Genomic DNA, 21,968 nt, shown 5'->3' on the forward strand with positions numbered 1-21,968 from the left:
AACTTGGATGCAGAAAGTGAGACCTCTGGGGGAAAAGGCCAGAGGCAGCAATTCCCGGGCAGAGGCAGTAGGAAGAAGTTGGAGTGATGCTGCCGGGGTCCCCCAGGGATGTGTTCTCCAGAGAGCAGCTGCAAATCAGAGGTCGAGCTTTGGAAAGGACCCAGGTCCAGGCTCGCTGGGCAGACCCCTCAGACCTTCCCACTCACAGCAACACCTTCCACGAGCAAGACGACCACCAACACAACCAGTCGGCTGTTGGCTGGGCGGCCTCGGGGCTGTGCTCCAGCACCATGGACAGAGATCTGGGAGCCAGGCCTCCCTGGGAGCTTTGGCGACCGGGTGGCTCCTCCACCCCTTTCTCCATCCTGCTCCACAGCAGACATCACAAATCGATTACAGAGCTCCTTCCCTCTGAGCCAGGAGCTCCTGGTCTCCCAACAGCCATCCCAATCTATCCAACTACAACTGGCACGACTCTGGGAGCTGATTCTCCACGTGTGCTGACGGCTAACCCACATGCGGTTTTCAGTGCAAAGGCTTTTCTCAGTCAGGGGCAGGTTGCCCACCCAGGCTTTTTCCTGTCCTCAATCAGAGGAAACTGAGGCACCCTGGAAGCAGCTGGCAGGATGGTATCCTCATGCGGCAGGCAAGGACGCCCCCCACCAGGCTTCCTCCCCTTGCTGGCATCTGACATCACACCGGGCCGGCCCCAAAGCTGGCCTCAGCGCCACACGCCGACATCCCTAGGAAAGCAGGCCAGGGTGCCAGGGCCTGGGACCGCCGCACGCAGGAGCCCCACCCCACTCAGCTCCCTCCGCAGACCCTTCCCCAGCACCGGAGACGGAAGAAGAATCCAGTCCCAGCCACCTACCTGAAGGAGCCAGTAGCACCTCCGGTGGAAGGTGGGGATGATGGAGGAATGGACATAGCAGCCGTACAAGCACTAGGGAGAGAGGAAAAACGAGAATTCAGTTGGAAAGAGGGAAGGAAGGGAGGAAGACGGCGCAACAGAGAAGGGGCAAGAGAGGGCCGCGGACACTGCCACCACCCCAGGGAGACCGAGGCGCGGGCGCCTCCGCATCCGGCTCCAGGACCAAGGCTAAGGTCTGGGGCACACCTAGGAAGCACAGCTGGGAAACACCAGTGGGCAAACATGGATGGACAGCTGGGGTGCTCACCCTTGTGAGGGCCATGGCGGCACGTGGGAACCCGGAAAAGCCAGGGGCCACAGGAATGCACATATGTATACATTTTGCCTATCATTTGAGGGGCTGGGGTTTACTGTGACGTTCATGCATAGAGCCTGGGTTAAGACCCCTTGGTGTATGGGGAGGGACGGAATTCATTCAAGCACACACACACTCCAGACCTTTCCCAGCCAAGGAGGGCCGTCCCTGGCAGCCCTGTCTGGTAGGAGCTCCAAGGCTGGGGGGCCAGGGAGGGGCAGCACTTCCTAGGACTGACTTCCAGAGTTTGGGGCCCTTTGTGCACACCCCGACTTGCTGGGTTTTATTTACAGTTTTCTAGTCACAGTTGTGTTTGTTCCAATTATAAACCTGCATCTTTTACAGATGGATTTGGTTCTAGAAACCAGCTAGAGTCAGATTGGAGAAGAAGGTGGGTGAGGATTTAAGTTCAGGAACAGCATGTAGAGGGGACGTGAGGAGGGACAGCTCTCATGCAGCTTGCCACTTAGATCCAGGAGGGTGGAGCTGACCGGTGGGACAAGTCAGGGGAGCACACCGTGCGCTGGGCACCGTGGGGGCTTGCCTGCCGGCAGGGGTGAAAAAAAGGGACTAAGGAGAACGGTTGTGTCCTTCCTGAAACTGAATGCTCAGAGTCTGAGTGGGAGGAAATTTGGCCTTTTCTTCTTCTTTTTTTTTTTTTTTTTTGCGGTACGCGGGCCTCTCACTGCTGTGGCCTCTCCCGTTGCGGAGCACAGGCTCCGGACACGCAGGCTCAGCGGCCATGGCTCACAGGCCCAGCCGCTCCGCGGCATGTGGGATCTTCCCAGACCGGGGCACGAACCTGTGTCCCCTGCATCGGCAGGCGGACTCTCAACCACTGCACCACCAGGGAAGCCCTTGGCCTTTCCTTTTTGAGCCTCCAATTCCAAACTAGAATGAGCTCCTTCTATTTTCCTTGGAGTTCCCCTAGCTTTCCAAAGCACACGTTCCAGAAGGGGTGGGGCAGAAAGAGAAGGCAGGACCACAGAGCCTCAGAGGATGAAGGATGCGCAAGGTCTTCCCTTCCCCTTTCACTATAGTCCCCCCAAACCGACACCAGTTCTGCAGAGAGAAATGGCCGGCAGCTCTGCATTTGCAGTTTTCATCAGATATTTTTCACACTCCCAAAAAGACCAAGTGCAATTTGGTTTGACTAGGAGTCCATTTGAGCCTTGCCTGTCTGATTAACAGAGTTGAAAGAGAAATCATTTTGGACTATGGGATTCTGGCTGCAAGAAAATCAGATTTCCAATATGTTAGAACTTTTACAGATTGCTGTCAGCTGGGACTTAAGCCCTGTACAGACCAAACAAACAAAGCGGAAATTAATTTAAACGACTCCCTTGCAATTCTTGCCCACGAAATGTATTTATTATTAAGAAGGCAATATTCTTTCCTGACTTTTCTGGTTTTCAATAAACTGTGTGTTTCTTTCTTTAAAAAAAAACAACAAACAACTGATAGCTCATTCCTTCTTGCCAAAGGAGACTCGTGTTTGGACATTTTCTGTGAGCCTTTGGTTGCAACGGATGAGCAACCCACCTGCAACTTCCATCAGCCCTTTTCCTTTGTAATTGGGGTGTTCTCGTGGGCAGTTGCGTTGCTTTCACTCATGCAGTGAGCCCGATGGAGGGAGACAAACTGTTGAGAGAGGAATTCTCTCCGTCTCTTTGAAGTAAAAGGCTTCCCATCTGCTCTTCCTCACTGTTCGTCCCTCTCGAGAGTTTGCCGTGAATGCCCTGCTTCACCTGTCTCTTTCCCTTTCTACTGCTTTTTCTTGAACTTGAAAAGAACACGGTTGATTTGCAGCACCAACTCCCCCTTCATTCAATGCGTATCTATCTGTGTTGGGCTGCGGCAACCTTGAACTTCGTACTAAGGAGTCACTGAGACTGTACTGAACACCAACTGCGTGTCCCTCCTGTGAGAGCCCAGGAAGAAAGCACAGCCCGTTCTCCCCCAAGACACCCCAGCACCCCCCTCTCAGGCACCCTCCCCACCCCAGAACCATCCAATAAACAGAATGATGTTAAAAAGAAAAATTGCTGTTTCTACATCAAGGCTCATGCATTTTAATCAGAGGAACCCTCGGGGCCTCACTCAGAACTTAGTCTATTTTTAGATATTTACTGTAAACACCCTGGCGATCCGATGTCTCTGGTCTCCACAGATGAGAGCCACAATCTTAGGAAGGTGGGAGAGAGGTACCCCTGATGAGGGTGAGCCGGGTCAAATGGCATCAAGGGAGGAAGCTCCCCAGGGAGCCCCAAGAACTCAAGAAGCCCGAGGGCCATTGGACCCTGGCCCAGCGCGCTGGTCAACCCGTGGCTCACTTGTCCATCTATATTCCCTGGACGGGGGCTCCTGGCACGCAGGGGGCCCACAGTTCCCCCACCCAGTACCCTCAGGACACCGGTCTCTACAGCCTGGTACAGAGAATGATCCGGAGACAGCACATGTTTAATTTCTGCTAATGGAACTCTGAAGGCTCAAGTCTTTCCAAAAGAAGACTAGAAAACCATCCTGAAAAATGGTTCCACGTTTAGTGCTTAAATGGTTGAGCTTCAGTTTCAGGGAAAACTGACAGGTGTTGGGTAGTTGGGTTCCCTTGTCTGGAAGGAGGCTTCTGGTGCCCAGTCTTGGTGAGCTAGAGTCAGCAAGGGAGGATTTCTGAGCGAGGGATCCTGCTTGAAGTGGGAGACCTGCTGTTCACCGGGTGGAGGGCCCCTGTCCTGTCCGGCTGCAGAACAGGCACCGTCCTTTTTCTGTCTTCTGGGTTGCTGTGAGGGTCGAGAGGTGATGCCTGTGCTGGGCTGCCCAGGACAGCAGGTGAGAGAGGGTTCAGAGGACGCTACGGGGGCTTTCAGGGGAGCACGGTTGAAAGGGAAGGGTGAAAGAGAGTATTTCCAGCTTCAGGAAATGCACGTGGGGACAGGAGGTGAGACACAGCGGGCTGGGCTTGAGGACCTGTAAGGACATTGGGATGGACTGGAGTGTCCACTACACGGGGGCGTGGAGAGAGGCAAGTTCTGGGGAGACAAAGCGGGTCAGGTCACAAAAGGCCAAGGACGTTGGCTTCACCCTGGGGCGGCTGGGAACAAAGGAACATCTGCGTTCCGAAGCTCACTGTGGCAGCCGTGTGGCCAGGGACCAGGGTCGGGGAGGGCGGGGGCACCAGGTCCAGTCCTGAGTCCAGGAGGCATGCTGGGACCAGAGGCGGCAGCAGCAGAGAAATGGAAACATTGGCAGGGGTAAGGATGCCGCCCAGCTTCTGGCTGTGCAGACAGGTACACAGGTACACAGTGGTCCCACTCACAGGAAACCCTGGGGGTGCAGCAGGCTGGCCGGGAGGGGCTGATTTCAGATTTCTGAGGAGCTCATAAGGTCCCCAAGGGGAGACGCACAGAAAGCAGTAAGTTTCTGAGCTCTGGTGCTGGATCTGGGCTGGCAACAGTGATCTCCACGTCCTCCCCACAGGGACGGCTTTGGAGTCACATGGAGAGACCCAGAGTGGGGTCCATCCACTCAGGCTGGTTTCTGCAGCACAGAGCCATGCCTGCTGGCTCAGGTGGACAGAGCAGGTGAGGCCTGAACTTGCAGGTGCTCCAGCAGCAGGCACATGGTGTGCTGGGCTGCCTCACCGTGTGCCCACGTACCTCACAACCCCAAACCACCAACCCCAAACAACCCCAAACCAAACCCCAGGCCCTGTCCTGCTCCCAGGCTCTCTGGCCAGTTCCCATCGTCACCACTGCCCTCACACTGGACCACGTCTGCCCATTTCCAGTCCTCACGACAGTGTCATCACCAAGCCAATCGGGGATTCATTGCACACTATCTCACGACGCAGCGTAGCAAATCCATTCCCTTTAACCACTAATCAAGAAAGCAATCAACTCCGTCTGTCGTCATCTGTGTTGTACAACAAACTCCTGGTGCTTTTGGATCAGGCTCTGGGGGTCCCCTGGGGGGTCCCTGGGTTGAGCTTTGCATTCGGGGGCCGTGATATGCTGGGAGGGAGAGTCACATCCTGCGGCTGGCGGATGCAGCTGCGTGTGCGTGTGTGTAAGCGGGTGGGTGCACACGCGTGTGGAGGTGTGTACGGGAAAGCACACCCTGGGCCCCTTGTTTATGTGTATCACATAAAACGAAGAAAGAAAAAGAGAAAGCAACCAGCTGTTTATAGGAAACTCAGGAGAACGTCACCCTGTAGATGAAAGCAACGTTCAAATTAGTTCTATTGGGAAATGAAGGTCTGACATCTTCCCTTTAAGGTGACAGTGGAGCAAGGAAGAGTTTTTTTCTTAAATACTCAAAATTGCTTGTATGAGTCTGTGGGGTTTTTTTGTCTTAAATAAAGGGGAAAGATAAAATTACAGGGGAAACCAATAGCAAACAAGAGCTCCCTGCAGTTCAAAACATACGCTTCAGAAAGGGACGTTTCTGAAGAAAACATCAGCCTCAAACCCCCTCAGAGGGACTTTCTCCAACAGACTCAGCCGCCAGGGGTCCCCTGGGGGCCAGGAGGTCCATTAGGGCTTGATACCCGATGGTCTCGGTGGGCCGAGAAGGGAGCATCTCAGGTGGTGAGCGCAGCTTTACTGGTGGGGGGCTGGGACTGGACGGTGGGTCCCCTTTAGCTCCAGCTCTCAATGGCTCTGAGAGCTGAAGCTGCTTCTCCATCTCTGTCTCTCTGTCTCTCTCTGGCATGAGCTCAGCCCTCCCATTGTCCCCTCCACTCTTGGCTTCTGCTCTAGGAAATGGCTGACTTGCTGTCTCCACTTCCAGGCTTTCGCTTATAATGTCCCACTCCCCAGGGCGGGTTTCGTCCTCTCCTGTGCAAACCCTACCGTGCCTGAGTCCGTCTCAGACTCTCCCTCCTCCAGGGAGCCTCTCCTGAGCCGGCCAGTGGGAGGAGCCCCTGGAAATGACCCATCTGGGATCAGGGGGCCTTGGGGTATCATAGACACCATCTCTGTCACCATTAGCTCACCTATCGCAGGGGCTGGCAGGCTTTCTGCAAAGGGCCAGATGGTAGCTGTTCTCGGCCTTGTGAGTTAGATGGTCTCTGCTATAGCTGCTCAACTCTGCCTTGTGGGGCAAAAGCAGCTTAGACGACAGGTAATGAATGTGTCCCCAAACTTTACTTATGGACATTGTAAATTGAACTTTGCATAATTTTCACCTGTCATGAATATCATTCTTCTTTTGATTTTTTTTCCCCAACCATTAAAAAAAATGTGAAGACCATTCTTAGCTCACGGGCCACACAAAAATAGGTGATGGGTTGGCTCCAGCCCGTGGGCCATAGGTGGCTAACCCTGACCCTTCAGATTGGGAGGAACGTGAATTGTATGGTCCTTTGTAAAATTCCCTGTGGTGATTTCCATGTAGCAGGTGTTCAATGAACTTTGGTTGATTTCCACACGATGTGAATATCGACGCCTGGCGAGGAGGGAGCAGCAAAGGCCCAAATGCATAGAAAATAATAGACTGTACATTTAATAAATACACTTAAGAGTGAGTATTGAACACAGTTATCTTTCCCCACCATCATCTACAGACAGCTCTCAGAGGACCTGGTTGTCTTTCGAACTAGACTCAGTTGTGGGTGTTTGTTTTCTGGCCTGAGTGTGACGTGTATCACCTCAGTGTGAGGTGAGCAGACCCTCGGGCACCGTGCTTGGCGTGGAGGACTTCCTGGCATGTAACAGGTGCTCAGTGAAGTCAAGGCTTCCTCTCCCTGTCAAGTGCCTTCACTTTATTAACCAAGCAGAATTCAGTGAGATAAAGGGCAGCTGAAGGCAGGATTGGAGATGTGAAGCTGCTTTACATCCCCATGGCCTTGATAAAGCCTATGAAATTTCTTCTCTGGGGAAGACCTTTTCATTCTGTTTCGGGGGCCCCCTCCCACAGGAGACAGGGAACCCCAAAGCCAAGGCTTGCTGTCTCCCTCCTTCTCTGGGGAAACACGAGCCCAGCATCTTCCTCGGTGGACCAGGGGGAACGCACATCCCTAGCCCCGCATGACAGGCCTCTCTAGAGGAGGGCGTGGCTACCAGGAGTCACGTGAGGCTGTTCAAATTCCAATTCCGATTCCTATGACGTAGAAGGAAATGAAACAGAAACTCCAGTTCCTCGGTTGCACTAGGCTCGTTTCAAGGGCTCACCTACCACACGGAAGGAGCGGCTATCATGTTGGACGGCTCAGAAAAACCCATCGTTCACGGAAGGTTCTATCAGACACTGAGGCCCCGGAGAACGACAGTGGGGCCCGGTTCAGGCATGTTCAGCTGGGCCTCTTGGAAGCTGAGACCCCAGGGCCCAAGATTTGGGGAAGCGAGGGTTTGGGGGAAGAAGTGGAGGTTGGGACTACGGGGTGGCAGCTCCACTTTGGGGAGCTGGAATGTTTGGAGGTCGGTACCTGCTTGAATCGGTCCGGGAGTGTATCCCCGAGCCCCTGTGCTCAGAAAACCTCGCTCCCCGGCTCCGCCCCGCCCCATCTCCCCACCAGAACCTCCTCGGATGCAGGGATAATACCTGCTTCCCCGAGGCTAGAGTGAGTGTAGCAGGGGTCAATGGTTGGTGCCGGGGCCAACGTGTGTGCTGACGGCTGAGAGGACGCCAAGGGTCTGATGCCCTGTCAGGTCAGGCTGGAGAGGGGAAGAGGGAGAGCTCTGCAGAAGGACGGGATGAGGGCAGTGTTCAAACGCAATGAGGCAGGACCTCTGCAAGACTGCTTCACGGGTGGGGGCTTCCGCCATGGAGGGCACTTGGGTGCGAGGAGGTGAGGGAGGCAGGCGCCGTCTTGGATTGCCACGGGTGTGGGGGGTTTTGGTGAAGGGGCAGGTGGGTGGCAGCTTAGGCTGGTCCAGGGATCTGCCTGGTCCCCACAGTGGGAAGCGGTCGCCGTCTCTCTTGTCAGTGTGGTCAGCTGCCAGCTGGGGAGCTGGTCAGTCACAAATCCCCTGTGGGTCTCAGTCTCCCCAGACATGAAGCAAAGAGACTGGACCAGGCAGGCCTCTACGGTCGCTTCAGCTGCGACGCCGATGCTAGAATGCTTGCAGCGAATCTCCATCCCTAACCCTCCTTATGAGGGTCCCTCTGCTACTTCCTCTGCCCATGTCCTGCACCAGCCCCCCAGCAGCCAGGCCACCGGCCGGGGGGCCCAAGACTTGGGTTAGGCTCGTGGCGGCGGCCCGTGCTCTCCCCCAGGGGCCTCGCCTCTCTCCCCCCGGATCGGTGACTGTCTGCACAAGGCAATCAGAGTGAAAATCGATTTTTAAGGTGCCTGGTTGATCTCACACACTTGAATCTAATGCACACACGACAAAGATGAATAGATTTTAAGATGTGTCATGGCATAAAGGTGACAGAAGAGAAAGAGATAATAGGAGGGAAGGCAACATCCACCAAGATGACGATTTAATCCTGCTCTGCAGCGACGAAGGGGCAGGAGCTGTTTACTCAATATTCCAGGCAGGGCAGGCGAAGATTCCAGTGCTGGGGCCAGATGGGGCGACAGCCACACTGTCCCAGAAAGGGCACCCCGGGGTGGGCTGGGCCTTGGCTTCCATGTAAGAGGAGGGCGTGTCAACCACATTTCCCTACTGTCTGCTCTGTGCCTGGCTTGAGCCCTTGCCTGCAGGACCCCCAGTCTGGTGGTAGAGAGAGAGCCAAGCAAACGAACAAAACCAGATCAAAGCAGCCCCGAGGCTAAGTGCAAGGTGCCCTGGAGAGGGTGTGATGGAGCCCCCAGAAAGGGAAGAACCCCCCTTTTCATGCTGAAGATCGCCAAAGTCACCTAAGAGGAAGTGGCATTTGTGATGGGTCCAAAAGGGTGAGCTGGAGTTGGCCACGCGGACAAGTCCAGGCCAGGTGGACTCGAAAGGGGTCTTGCGCAGAGGAAGCGACCTGGGCAAGGGCGTCAGCTCCTTCCCAGTTTTGCCAGCGTTCCTGTCCAAATCCTCCGTGCGGGACAACACAGACGCTTCTATCAAATCCCCGATCAGACACGTTGACAAGTGGCGGCAGATGACTTTGCATTGGAAGCAAAGGTGCTTGATTTTCATGGCTTTTCCTTCCCACCAGCCTGGACCCTGCATGTTAAAGAAGGTTTCCTGGGAAGACGATGGGAACTCAAGGAACAAGTACAGGAGCATGGCTAGAACTCAGATCTGATCCCACAGGTTTCCCTGCCTCCCTCCCACCCCCCGGCCCCCTCTCTGTCTCCATCTCTCATTTCTGTATGTCTTCCTTGTGTTTCTTCCCTCCCACTACCGTTGGGCTGTCTCTATGTGGCAGGCAGCTAGAGTCCCATCATTTCAGCTGCGACCCAAGAAGCAACAAAGCCTCTCTCTTCCAGATTTGGGGTGACAACACCAGGGAGGGACCCTCACCTATTTGGGCTGTGATCCCAGCCCTGGGACTCTCAGTGGGGCAGGAAGGCACCCAAGTGGGCAGAGCTGCAGGGCTCCCAGGCTGGGGTAAAACACCGTTCCTTGCTGCCAAAGTTTGGACGTGCCCTGTAGAAGCAGGAGCTCTCCAAAGGGCAGGGGAAAGTAAAAACCCTCCAGCACCTTCCAGATCTCCCCAAACCGGTGGCAGCTGCTGCAAGGGGGCAGAAGTAGGTCCAAGCAGCTCTGCTTCCCAGACACCTGAAAGCTGGAGCAGATCCTGGAAGGTACTGAGAAGATCTCACGCGGGGACAAGGTTGCGGGTGGGGCGGTGACACAGAGTTCCTCCTGCCTTTTGTCTGCATTCGTCCCGCTCAGAGCATCCCCTGAAGGCCAAGGCCGAACAGGCCAGCAGTCTGTCCAAAGTCACGTGGTAGGAAGAGGCAGAGGAGGACTCAGCCCACCCTTGCCTGGCTCAAAGCCCTCGTCCCTCTGCCCCGGCATGCCACCCGGGTGGCATCACTCAGGCATCCACGCCAATGGCTGAGGGTCAGGCCTTCTGCAGGGCCTGCCCCCATCAAAGACAAAGGGATGGATTCCTGGGCTGCTCCCGGGACTGTCCTTGCTGGAGGATTTTGTTCGTATTAATCTAAGATTAGACCAAATGATTCAATTCACACGCTGCCTGCAAAAGCGCTGGGCCTCAGAACTTGTTAAATAGTGAATTGCTTTAAAATTAGTTTGAGCTAAATGGATTGCAGTCTGATTCGGCCTTCGGGGTTGGGTGACAGGAGAGATCTGGAATATTAGATCAGCATTGACCCGGCCTCCTTCAACGGCATCTCCCAGAGCCTGAACCCCTGTCTGCAGATGTGGGAGCAGGGGTTCAGAGATGTCCACGCCTTGCCCAAGGTCACAGGGATGTGTCCTCAGAGCTGGAGGGATGGGGGCGGCAAACTTCCACCCCTCCCAGATGGGCAACGTGCCGGGGACAGAGCCAGGAGACCAGGGCAGTGCCTGGCAGGCCCGGGACACGTGTGACCCCACCCCGTTGTCCTTCAGGAAGCACCCATGGGTCCCTAGTCCCTGGAGACAGGCAAGACCCCTCCCCCAGGCACCTGCATTGGTGGGAGCTCAGAGGAGGGGCACCTAGGGGTAGGGGATGGCGCCTTGGGCAAGCAGAAAGGGCCACGGAGACCTTCTAGGTAAGGGCTCTGTAGGGGGGAGGACAGGGGGGCTGTGGCCCCAGGGAAGGATGGAAGCACCCCAATGGGGGTGCAGTGGTTTAGGGTCCACCACCTCGTTTCTTCCTGGCCCCTGGTTTGGGTGGGGAGCGGTGAGAAACACAGGGGGGTGGATCTTGGAGAGAGGCACTCAGTTCTCACACTGGAGCCTCCCCCAATAACTCCACGGAAAGTTCTAGACCATCTGTATAGCACAGGCCCTTTCAGTAGCTATAAAGGAACGTGAGGAAGAAATGAGGGGCAGAGGTGAGGGTCAAGGGGACAGTGTGAGCTCTGGGAAGCCCCTCACTGCCGGCCTTTTCTAGGGACCGGGGAGGTGACAGTCCGGCGCCCCCCGCACACCCACCTGCCTCTGCTCACCTGGGCCCCCTCCCCACGGGGGCGTCTGGGCGTCTGCAGGAGGGGCGCATGTGAATAGAGCCGCTGCAGCCTAACCAGGACACAGGAGTGAGGGGCGCGATAGGAGTGAACTGGGTTTTTAAATAAAAATCATGTTTAAGGATATAAATAAAATCCCCTGGGGCTTCAGCTTTCTTGTTTTGGGGGTTTCAGGATTAATAAACTAGTGGGCATGAAATGGAATAATAGCTAAACATTGATAATAAGGTAAATCTAGGGTTAGGGAGGGAGCTGAGGCCAGTCACGGATCTCCAGCAGCAGCTCGGAGCAGGAGGGAGGGGCAGCGGTTTAACCCTCCGTGGTGTCTCCCAGCAGCTGTTCCCATCGGTTCGGCTCCGTGACCCCGGGAAGGAGCCTCTGCTGGGGTCCAGTACAGGTACGTGGCCGCCCTCACCTGTCCACTTTCCCGCCCCCTGGGGACCCTCAGCCGGGTCTATGTGGTCTCCTCTCCCTCTCTCCCCACCACTTGCCAAACTGCTCTGGGGAACCCGCCGCCCGGGGCATTTCAGTGTCTCAGAAATCCCTCCGGGCACCTGGTTCCCAGGGGCCCCCACTAGGGTGTTCATTCACCCTCTCTCCTCACGGGGCGCAGCAGGCAGTCAGCTCAGCATCAGCCGTCCTGCCAGCAGCAGGAGGAACTCCTCTCTCTCTCTCTCCCTCTCCCTCTCTCCCTCTCTCTCCCTCCCTCTCTCCCTCTCTCCCTCTCTCTCTCTCTCTGTCTCTCTCCCTCTCTCTCTCTCTCTCTCTCTCTGTCTCCCTCCCTCTCTCTCCCTCTCTCCCTCTCTCCCTCTCTCCCCACCCCCTCCAAGTTCTGATTCGGTTACCTCCCCGCTCTGAGGTTCCTGTCCTTTAACCTGTTTCAATGTGTCTAGGCTGTTTATATCCCAAATACTTCCTAAGAGTACTGGATGTAAATAATAAATAAAGTGAAATTTCCTTTCTCTCATCAAAGTGCGTTTGCTGAGACCTGTTTCCTGGAACCCTGCCAAGTGGCTGGACCTGATCTTGAAAGTGGTTTATACTGACTGTGGCCCCCCTCCTCTGCTCTGTCCCGCCCCCCTCTCCCTCCCGCCTTCTTTCCACCAACGGTTTCAGAGCCCCTGCATTTTTCGCTGGGCCCCGCTGCACCGAGGACTCTGATGAGAAAAATGAACTCCCACAAGTATCTCTTGGTCTGGCTGGTGTTCCCTTTGCCAATCGGCCTGTTTAGGCTGACGCATGGTAACGGGACTTGCACATTTTAGCCTAAGTGGTTACTAATTGGCCAGGGGACACTGAGCCTCTGAGGGGGCCATGGGCTGTGTCCTTGGTGCTAGGAGCTTTCAGTGTACATTCCCAGGTAGCTGGCCTTACCTTCTCGTCCTCTGTGCCTCGGTCCCCTGTTTCCAGAAGGGCGGACACCCCAAAGCCCCCAGAGGCCATTCTGGATGGTACAGAGGGCAAGAGCTGCCCGGGACGCAGCCGGCCCTCTGACAGCCGCCCTGCTCAGCACACGTGGGGCTGGCATTCCTGGCTGTAACTATTGCTTCGCTCCAGAACCTGCTAGAACCCAGCTCCCAGCACTGCCCCATCCAGGAACCCATGACACCATCCAGGTACCCAGGGTCCCCTTCGACACACACAGCGGCTTGCAGCCAGGGAGCCCAGGCGAGGAATTCTTGCGTAAAGCAGGCGATGGGGTTGTGTTTATTAAGAAGCTGGAGGGAAACTCCAGGACGGAGTCTGTGGCTATGTTAATGCAAGGCTGGGCTCCATGCCAAGACAGTAAGTGGAATCGAATTCCTGAAACCAGCTTTAATCAGCAGATTTTTAAGGTTAGAATTACTCTCTCCTCTCAAAGCCTTGCCAAGGTTAATTCGGGCCTGAGCATGCAGAATTAATGGGCTGGACACAGGGAATCGGCCTTTTCCCAATTTTTTCTCAAGTTCACAAAACATCCCCACAAAAGAGAGAGGGCAGTGGGGCAGAGCCCACCTGTGAAAGGAGCTCCCCGCACCAGAAACTCGATCCAGGGGCCGAGTCAGAAACACACACAAATGGGATCACGCCAATGGCCAGTTCCGGCCGAAGAGAGATGCCAGGATGGGCAGGGAGTCCAGTTCTCAGGAAGCTGAGTGAAGTACCAAGCGGGGTGAGCTCAGCCGCGCCCTGACCCCTAGAAACAAACGTGCTGAAGACATCTGTGCTCTCGGTGTCTCCCGGTGCCCGAGCACAAGCCGTGCTCCCCGCCCTGGTGGCATTTAGCAGCCTATGAACTTGGCCATGTCACTGAGTCTCCCTGAGCCTCAGTTCCTCATCTGATCCCCCTCCTTCTTGGGCGGAGGACCCTGGTGCCTGGGGGGGGGGCTTGGGTGCTGGGTCCAGATCTGGGTGTGACTCCTGCACACCTGGAGATATAGCACAATGACTCCAGGGGGGAGGTGGGATGGACTTGGTGACTTTGAATCTCAACATCCTGGTTAATACAAGGCAGGTGGACATTGACCCCAATCCTGCAGGCTTGTTGGACTAAATGAGGATTACATGACAACGTGTTTGCAGCAACCGGCACAGAGGAGGTCTTCAATAAACAGAGGCTCCCCCAGTTTCCCCAGATACGCCCTCCTTCTGCGATCTCAGGATGCTATTCCACAAGGATGCCATCTCACCTGCGCCCATCCCTGGGATCACAGCGGTTTCCCCTCAGCCGCCCCGACCCTGCTGAAGCTGTGTGTGTGTGTGTGTGTGTGTGGAGGGGGTCACCCCCATCCTTTCTCTCCAGCTTCCTCAAGTATCCAGGGCTCGTTTTAAAATAAGCAGCAGCGGCTGAGCTGCCTAGAACTGGCCAAAATGGAAATGGAAGAGGGAGGGGGCGAGAGTCAGGAGCTCCCGGGGACCTGGAGCTGGAAGCCCTCCCCCGCACTCGATGCGCGCAGGGACCCTCCTGTTGTGGAGAAAGTGGATCGTCCTGGATTCTCTCCAGGCTTCCCTTGACATTCCCAGCTTTCCTCCAGACCACCGGACTGACTTTTATGGAACAAACCGCACACCAGGACACATTTCCTGGCCCCAGCCTGGCCTTGTGGGCCGGGCTGCAGGGAGGGGCTGAGGCCTGTAGGAGCAGAGACCCCTCAGCAGCCCCAGGGGAGATGAGGCTCCTGCCCGCCTCTCCTTCCCTCTTGCAGGGCGGGGGGCTTCTACCCACCACAGCCAATGCCTCTCTTCTGCCCGGAAGTCTGCTCTGCGGGCATCGCCTTCTACTCTGGAGAGAGGAGGGAAGGTGGGTGGGTCCCGACCGCTGGTCGAGCACTGCCCGCCCATCGGGGACCCCCAGAGTGGAGGAAGCAGTGCAGGGCCAGCGGACCCGCGGGCACACCTCGGAAACGGCCCCCACAGAAGCCTCGTCGCCCATCACCCCACCCCAAAGCCTGCCAGCTCCCTCCTGCCAGCCCCTCTGCTCTACCTGCGCTACCCTCTTCACCTGGCCGGCTTCACGGCTCCACGGCCCCCTGGCCTCCCCGCTCAACAGCAAGGATGGTGTTTCACAGACGAGCATCTGATCCCATCCCTTCTCTACCGTAAATCCTGGAGGCGGCCACCCCGCCCCAGGATAAAGTGCCAACTCCCTGCCCACCTGCTTCGGTCTGGGTCCCACTTACTCCGGCTTCTCCCTCAGAACACAGCGCCCCCCGCCAGCACATTCACTCCTTGAAGGGCAAGAGCCCTGTGTTTCCTCGGAGCCTGGCACTGTGGGTGGCTTGGAAGTCTATTCAAACATCCCACCTGAACCTCATAGAGGAATTATTTCCTGGTCCTCAAAAAGCTAAACATAGAACTACCATACGACCCAGCAATTCTGCTCGCAGACATGTACCCGAAGAATTGAAAAAGGTACTCCCACACTCATGTCCCTAGCAACACTCTTCACGGGAGGTGGAAACAGGCCCCCCCGGGGACGCACAGACAAGCACAACGCAGCACAGCCACACCAAGGAATGTGGTTTAGCCGTAAAAGGGACGGATGCGCGGATACCTATTACAACTCTGATGAATCTAGAAAACAGTCCTCTAAGAAGCCAGGCCTCAAAGGTCACAGACTGTATGATTTCTTGTATGGGAAATACACAGATTAGGTAAATGCATGGAGTCAGGAAGCAGATGGGGGTTTACGGGGGCTGGGGGGTGGGGAACAGGGAGTGGGACTGCTGGCCGGCAGGGGGTTTCCTCTGGGGGCAATGAAGACGTCTTGGAACTAGACAGAAGCTGCCCAATACTATGGATATACGAGGCACTTCGGAATTTTACACTTAAAAATGGTTCATTCTATGTTCTGGGAACTTCACCTCAATTAAAAAAAAAAACAAAACCAAGACAGTGGCCCAGGCACAGACAAGGGATAGGGACCCCACTGTGCACAGTCCCCTGGGGCAGCTGCCTCAGCTCCGGGACCTCAGAGGATGGAGGAGAGAGCGGCCTACCCATGAGGCCACCTGTCCAGCCGACACACGCTAGTCGAGCACCTACTGCGTGCCGGGCCCTGTTCAAGGTGCTGGGGACCCCATGGGGCTCCAGACAGGGCTGACCCAGCCTCTGGGGCTCACGTCCCGGCACGGGGGCTGGTCTGCCCTTCCTGCCCGGTTCCCTGCCTAGCACCTGCTGTCCAGATCTCAGCCCTGGAGCCGGAGTTGCCCTGCCTGTCTGCATCCTTCTCCATCCATTTCTGAGAGGCTCATCTTCTCAGTGACGCGGTCCCCTCCCCCTGCGTGTAGACTTGACCTTCCATTTCCCCCGTTGATCCCCCCTCCCCCCGTATCTGCAGAGGCCTGGCACAGAGGAGGTACTTGGAACGGCCTGTTGTCAGAACCCAGCTGGGAAGAAACCAGGATTGCCAGGGGACGGGCTGTGGGATGTTGGTTGGGGGTGGCAGGGGGCTGGCAGGGACGCCCGCTGCTGGAGCTCCACCCAAACTCAACCGTCTACACCAGGCCTTGCTAGGAGCCTGCACAGACAAGGAAGGAAGGAAGGCATGGAGGCTTTCTGCCCCTTTGAAAGGCTTCTCAAGGAGGCTTGGTTTCATGTTCCTCTACGCCTCCCAATCCTGGCACCGAACGTTCTAGAAAAGCTGTTTGGGCTAAGGACCAAAGGAGGAAATATCTCTCAGGAGAGGTGGAGCCTGAGCTTCCAAGTGGTGTCGGCAACCCCCAGGCAGAGTCCAGACCCCCCCGGGCAGTGCTGCCGCGGGGAGGGGCGCCAGCTGGTGCTGGGGTCGGGAGGGGGGCTGGTGGTGGAAAGGACGCCCATGCGGGTGGAGCCCAAGGGCTGAGCTGCTCTGGGCCGTCTAGGTAGGCACAGCCGCCCCACACACTGTGGTCTGGAGCTCTGGAAATCCACCTTCCAAAACCCAGCCCTGTAGGTTCTGAGAGGTGCAACCTGCAGGTGAGAACATCACGTAAATGGCTCTCCCCTGGAGTGGGGCAGGGCGGGCTCTCACCCCCTGCCCTGCATTTTACCTGCCTCGTGTTGGATCTTCGTGTTCTAGGGAGAGAGAATGCAATATTTTAAAGTGTGTAATGACATGCTGCACGTGGTACAAATTTCCTGGATGTATAAAATGGGAAAGAAACAGGTTTTCTGTCGCCTGAAACTATTGGGCAGCGTTAAAATACGACTCTTCAGAATCCAATATTCTGCTAACCTGCACGGGGCGGTATTGAATCCTGCAGGTAGAGTCGGGGAGTGGGGGGGCTCACAGCCCCGGGCACCTGCGGCTAATTCAATGGCTCCAGTTCTGCATCTGGGCTGATTACAAGGCCCGTGGGCTGCAGTGGCTCCTCCCCTCTCCCCGCCACGCCCCTCCACACCAAAGGGGGTGCCGAGGCCTCAAGGGTCCTGTTTCCCCACTTGCGGCTGCTGCTAATGGAAACCTCTTGTGTGATGTCACGCCTTCTGCGTTCTGCATTCAGCTCGGCCACTGGGCTCATCTCCCTGGGCTTTTGTGTCTCTGGCCACTGTTACCTGAGCAAGTGACACTGCACGCTGCCTGCTAGGCACACATCGCCCCCTCTGTGCTCACAACGGTCCTTCAAGGAGGGAATTAGAATCCCACTGGGAGGATGGCCCAAGCCTCAGAGACACCAGGACTTGTCCAAGTTTAACAGGGATTCGGACCCAGGGCTTGTTAGGCAGCCTCAAAGCTGGTGCCTGTGGCCCCCTAGTGGGCCGCATCCCTGCTGGACCAGATGCTGGGACTTCAACCTTAGCCCGTCTCTCCAAACAGGACCCCTGGCCTTAAAGGTAACATGACGGCAAGGCCAGAACTGAGACCCCTTCTCCGTCTTATCCCTCAGCTACCTCTCCATTTCAAAGGATGGCGTCAGAGGCCTTTCACAGCCGGCAGCTGCTTTGAGAGGGGATCCCAGCATTTTCTCAGGCCTGTTTTCTAAGAGAAGAAAGTGAGGCCCCGCAGTGAAGGGACAGTGCTGGGCGGTGGCCTGGCCTGTTCTAGGCACACACTGGCTGCATCTCTGCTCAGCGCGGGGACCGGTAGGCCTCTCCCGATGCTCGCACACCGTTTCTGTCCTCCCCGATGGGAAGCAGGGGCCTGGGGTCGGGAACATGCCAGTGGGCCCCACCCCCCACCAGCTTGGGTGCAGTTTCAGGTTAAGAAACCCTGGCTCCACCCTGACGAGGGATCCAGGCCTGCAACCATCATTTCATCAGCCCCATGGCTTGTCCAGAGACCTGCCCCCACATCCCTGGGGTGAGCCTCTTCACAGTTTTCCTTAAAAACAGGCAAACCAGCCATCTTCCCGGGCCAGCAGCTCCTTCCAGCAGCTGCCCTGAGCCTCTGGCCCAGTTCCCCCACTGCCGCCCACCCGCTGGTCCCAGACAGGCCGTGCTGCGATCAACAGTCGCAACAGGTTACTGTTCGTCTGGGGAAACATTTTGCTTCTCTGCCTTAGAGCCATTTTCCATCCACGGGTGCACACTAGCCCGGACGGCAGAGCAAGCAGGACGGGTGAAGGCCTGCAAAGGGGCCCCGTCCCCACTCTGGAGCAGAGCACACCGCCTCTGCAGGGGACCTCAGCCGGGTGCCCACCCCCTCAGAGGCCAGGCTCTCTCCCAGCACGTGGGCCTTCCTCCAGGACGTGGAGGCTCGAGAACACTCCAGATCCACTGAAGCGTCGGATCTTACACCTTCCTGCCTGCCAACGTAAGGAGCTGGAACTAGAGCGCTTAGAGCGGGAGTCCTGTATCAGGATTCTGCACGGGGAGCCCCTGCCCCCGGCTCCATGCCTGCTGCTGGGAAAGGAAGCCCGTCAATCCTTGTGGCCTCCTTGCCCAGAATTTGCCTGGGGAGGTGGGGGGTGGGGGAGGCCTAGGCATGGGTATCCGGACTCTCTACTCTGAAAACACCCAGGGCTTGTGTGAGGGGGGAGGGAGAAGAGGGTGGCATAGGAGGGGGTCTGCTCACCCGCTGGTAGAGCCCCTGCCCTGTACCCGGGAGGCTGGAAAACCAGCCGCTGCCCACGGAGAGCTGTTTCTGCCCCGCTTTGGTAGACCAGATGCCCGTTCAAGGAACGGCGGGGCTATGGGCACAGTTTGGGGAAGACCTGGAGAAACACCTCCCACCACAGCCCCCAGAAGGGACCTGAAGGGTTTCCAGCCCAGCCACTGGTCTAACAGAAGGGTCCTTTCACAGCACCTCCCGCGGTGGCACAAGCTGGGATCTCACAGCTGGCAGGCGGCCCCTTCTGAGGCGTTTCTTCGGAGGCTGCCGAAGCGCCCCCTAGAGGAGAATCCTATCAACGCGGGCTCAGCTCCCCGGAGCCACTAACCCTACAAGGCGCGTGACCAACTCCTGATGGAGTTGGCTGCACTCCATCAGCCAACATGTGGTCCCCCAGGCCCCTCACTGGAGGGAGCCTAGAGCCTCTGTCCTGCTCTCCCAGCCTCCTCCCCGCGAGCAGGATTCCCCACGCCCGTGGGAACCGAGCCCCACACAGATGCTCACCCTTTCGGAGCCTCTGTCAGGCCATGCAGCTTTTGTGATCAAATATTGTTATATTTACCTAAAGGTCTGTTAGGAAGCAATTTTTGAGACGATGAATATTTCATGCCATATTTAAATATTTAATAGGAACTTTTTCGAACCTGACTTAATAATCCCTGTCACAGGGAGAGGAAAATGCAGGTTGTCTTTCAACATTTTCGCTTCCTCTAGTGCTCTCTGTGTTTGCTGGTATCTTTTTTTTTTTTTTTTTTTTTCATGGCAGAGTTTTAATTATACTCAATATTCTGGGGAGAAATTCTTTTCTCATTAAAACTTAACTCTTGCCGACAGCAAGGTGAGTGGGTGGGCGGAAGACGCAACGAGTCGGAAAAGTGTCTGAAGCTGAGAGGATTGCTGGGATCGGCTACTCACTAGCCCGACGCCTTCATTTTCCAGATGACGAAAGTATGGCCTCCAGTGACCATAGCCTTGGCCCAGGTAGGGCCAGGCTTGCCCAGATGGGAGCCCAAGTCTTTGGACCCCCCGATGCCAGGAGCCCCGTGACACCATCTTGACTCCTGAATATTTGCTCAGATCATGGCCCAGGGGGGGCAGACGTCAGGTCACACCTCCTACCTCGGTCCCTCCACTCCTGGCCATTGTAGTAGCAGCAGCAATTTGAGATTCTGATCACTTAGGAGGTGACTTTGATGGCTTAGACCTTCTTGGAAGAGCTGAAAAACTCAAACCAAGTGCCAGATTCTTCTAATGTGAGGGTAGACGGGACTGAAGGTTGGCCCCCTGCTGAAGCCAAGTCCTTGCCGGGTCCCGAGTGCCCCCACTGTCTCTCTGGCGCCCCCTGGTGTCAGGCAGCCTGGGCCTCACAGTCCGGAGGGCAACTAAATCCTTCCACCGTGCAGGGTCTTGGGTCAACGCCCTGACTCCAGGTGGGGCCTCTCCCAGGTCCAGGGTCACCTTGGGCAGTTTGCTCTGTCTGTGCAGCCACACCCTGCGGGCCACCCTGGCCCACCTTCAGCTCCTCTGTGGGTGGCGGACATCACTCTGCTGCCCACCCCTTCAGACTTAGCTCCAATCACAACTCCCGTAGGTTTCCCCTGCGCCAGTTCTGCCAGCATGCCGCTTCTGCAATCTCTTCTCAGAGCAGCAGCCTTCCCTGCTTAGATCATTCCAGAAGACTCTAGCTCCTTCCTTCCCCTCCACTCCTCAGCCTTTTCTCTGGTCTCATTCATTGACACTTCCCTCCACGCCCCCATCTGTTAAGGTCACACCAAACTACTCCACATTCCGAGTGAATTCAGGCATATCCTTCAAAACCTGCTTAGACATTCTCTCCTCCTGGAAGGCATCCCTTCCCCCTCCCAGCTGATGCTTAGAAGTTATCACTCCTCCCTCTGTGCTACAGAGGTTGTCAGAACATGCTTTCATCAGGGCAGATTTTATTTAGCGTCAGGGGCTGTTTCTAGTCTGTTCCCCTACTAGACTGCAAATTTCATGAGGGGTAGATAAGGGTCACTCTCATTTCTGTATTCTCTGGGCCTGGCGTGGCTTCTGGCACACAGTAGGCGCTCATTTGTTGGTTGGACGAGTCTCTGGACGTGCCGCATGCTTCCAGCCCTCTATGTCTTTGCACTGCTCTGCTTTGGTTTTGGAGGGTTGGAGAAAGCCCTGTTTCTAGGCTCAGTGAACTTGTATTTGTCCTTCAGGGGGCCCTGCAAACACTCTTCCTCTGACCCAGCTCAGACTCCAAGGCTTTGCCAGGTGGTCCCTCCTCGGCACCCCCATGCCCCTCTACTCACCGGCCATCACAGCGGGGCTGAGACCTCACAGCACCTTAGGGGTCTTCCTCCCTGTCTCCTCCCTCCCTAGTGGGGAGCCCCCCTGACAGCAGAACTAGGCCTCCTTAGCTTACCTGCCCCAGCCCAGCGCGGTGCCAAGGGAAGAGAAAAGAACCCACACAGAATCCTGGGCTGGGCGAAGCGCACCGTGGAAAACGGGCTGCAGCCTGCCCTGCCCCCTCCCCTTCTCATTCCCTGAGCCAAGCTGGTGGGGGTCTGTCACGTGCAGAAACCGCCCAGAGAGGGCCAGGCTGAGCCGCCAGACATCTGTGCCTCTTCCAGTGCCAGGTGCACAGGGCGTCCTCAAAAACTGCTTGAGAAGATCTTGGGTCCTGGGGCAACCGTTATCCCTGGCTGGGGTGCTTGGACATGGCCCCGAGGCCACACTCCAGAGGAAGGACATGACAGATGAAGAGCTGACACGTTTAAGATGGTAACTCTTTTAATAAGGGGCCTTTAATTTTTTAGCAAAACAGTGGAAGAGACCAATTCAGCAAGGAGTGATAGTTTTAATCTCCCTGAGCACCAGTGGGTTTCCTCCAAGGGAGGGAATCTGGCTTCTCTCCGCTCCACGTCGCCACCCCCTGGTCCCCTCCCCACCAGACTCTTGCGGTCTCTTTCTGGGGGCCTGAAGGAGGGCGGGCTCCAATGGCTCATTGATTGATCACGATGTGTAAGCCTCACCAGACCAAGAATGACGTTTCCTGGTCCTCGTGTCCAGGCAGAGTTGTGGGTGGGAGGCTGGGCCTCCCTCTTCTGGCCTGTGTAGCTGGGGCCCCTGCAGAGGCTGAACAGGACATTGGGAGGTAAAAATAGACAGAAAAGGGGGCAGGGACTTGAGGGGCAGGGGCAGTTTGCGTGTTGCCCACCCTTCT

General features: G+C 56.4%; 1 protein-coding gene across 19 annotated transcripts in view; it reads right to left on the reverse strand.

Annotated features, from left to right (window-relative positions):
- The window catches only part of CAMTA1 (calmodulin binding transcription activator 1), an 894,219-nt gene that overhangs the window by 254,994 nt on the left and 617,257 nt on the right, over positions 1–21,968 (reverse strand). For all 19 annotated transcript variants that reach the window (XM_004272346.4, XM_033432830.2, XM_033432827.2 and 16 more), the window contains one exon: positions 872–943. In XM_004272346.4, coding sequence (XP_004272394.1) covers positions 872–943 — 72 coding nt within the window. The remainder of the gene's footprint in view (positions 1–871; positions 944–21,968) is intronic.

This window comes from Orcinus orca, chromosome 1 (genome assembly GCF_937001465.1).
Source record: "Orcinus orca chromosome 1, mOrcOrc1.1, whole genome shotgun sequence".
Classification (NCBI taxonomy): Eukaryota; Metazoa; Chordata; class Mammalia; order Artiodactyla; family Delphinidae; genus Orcinus; species Orcinus orca.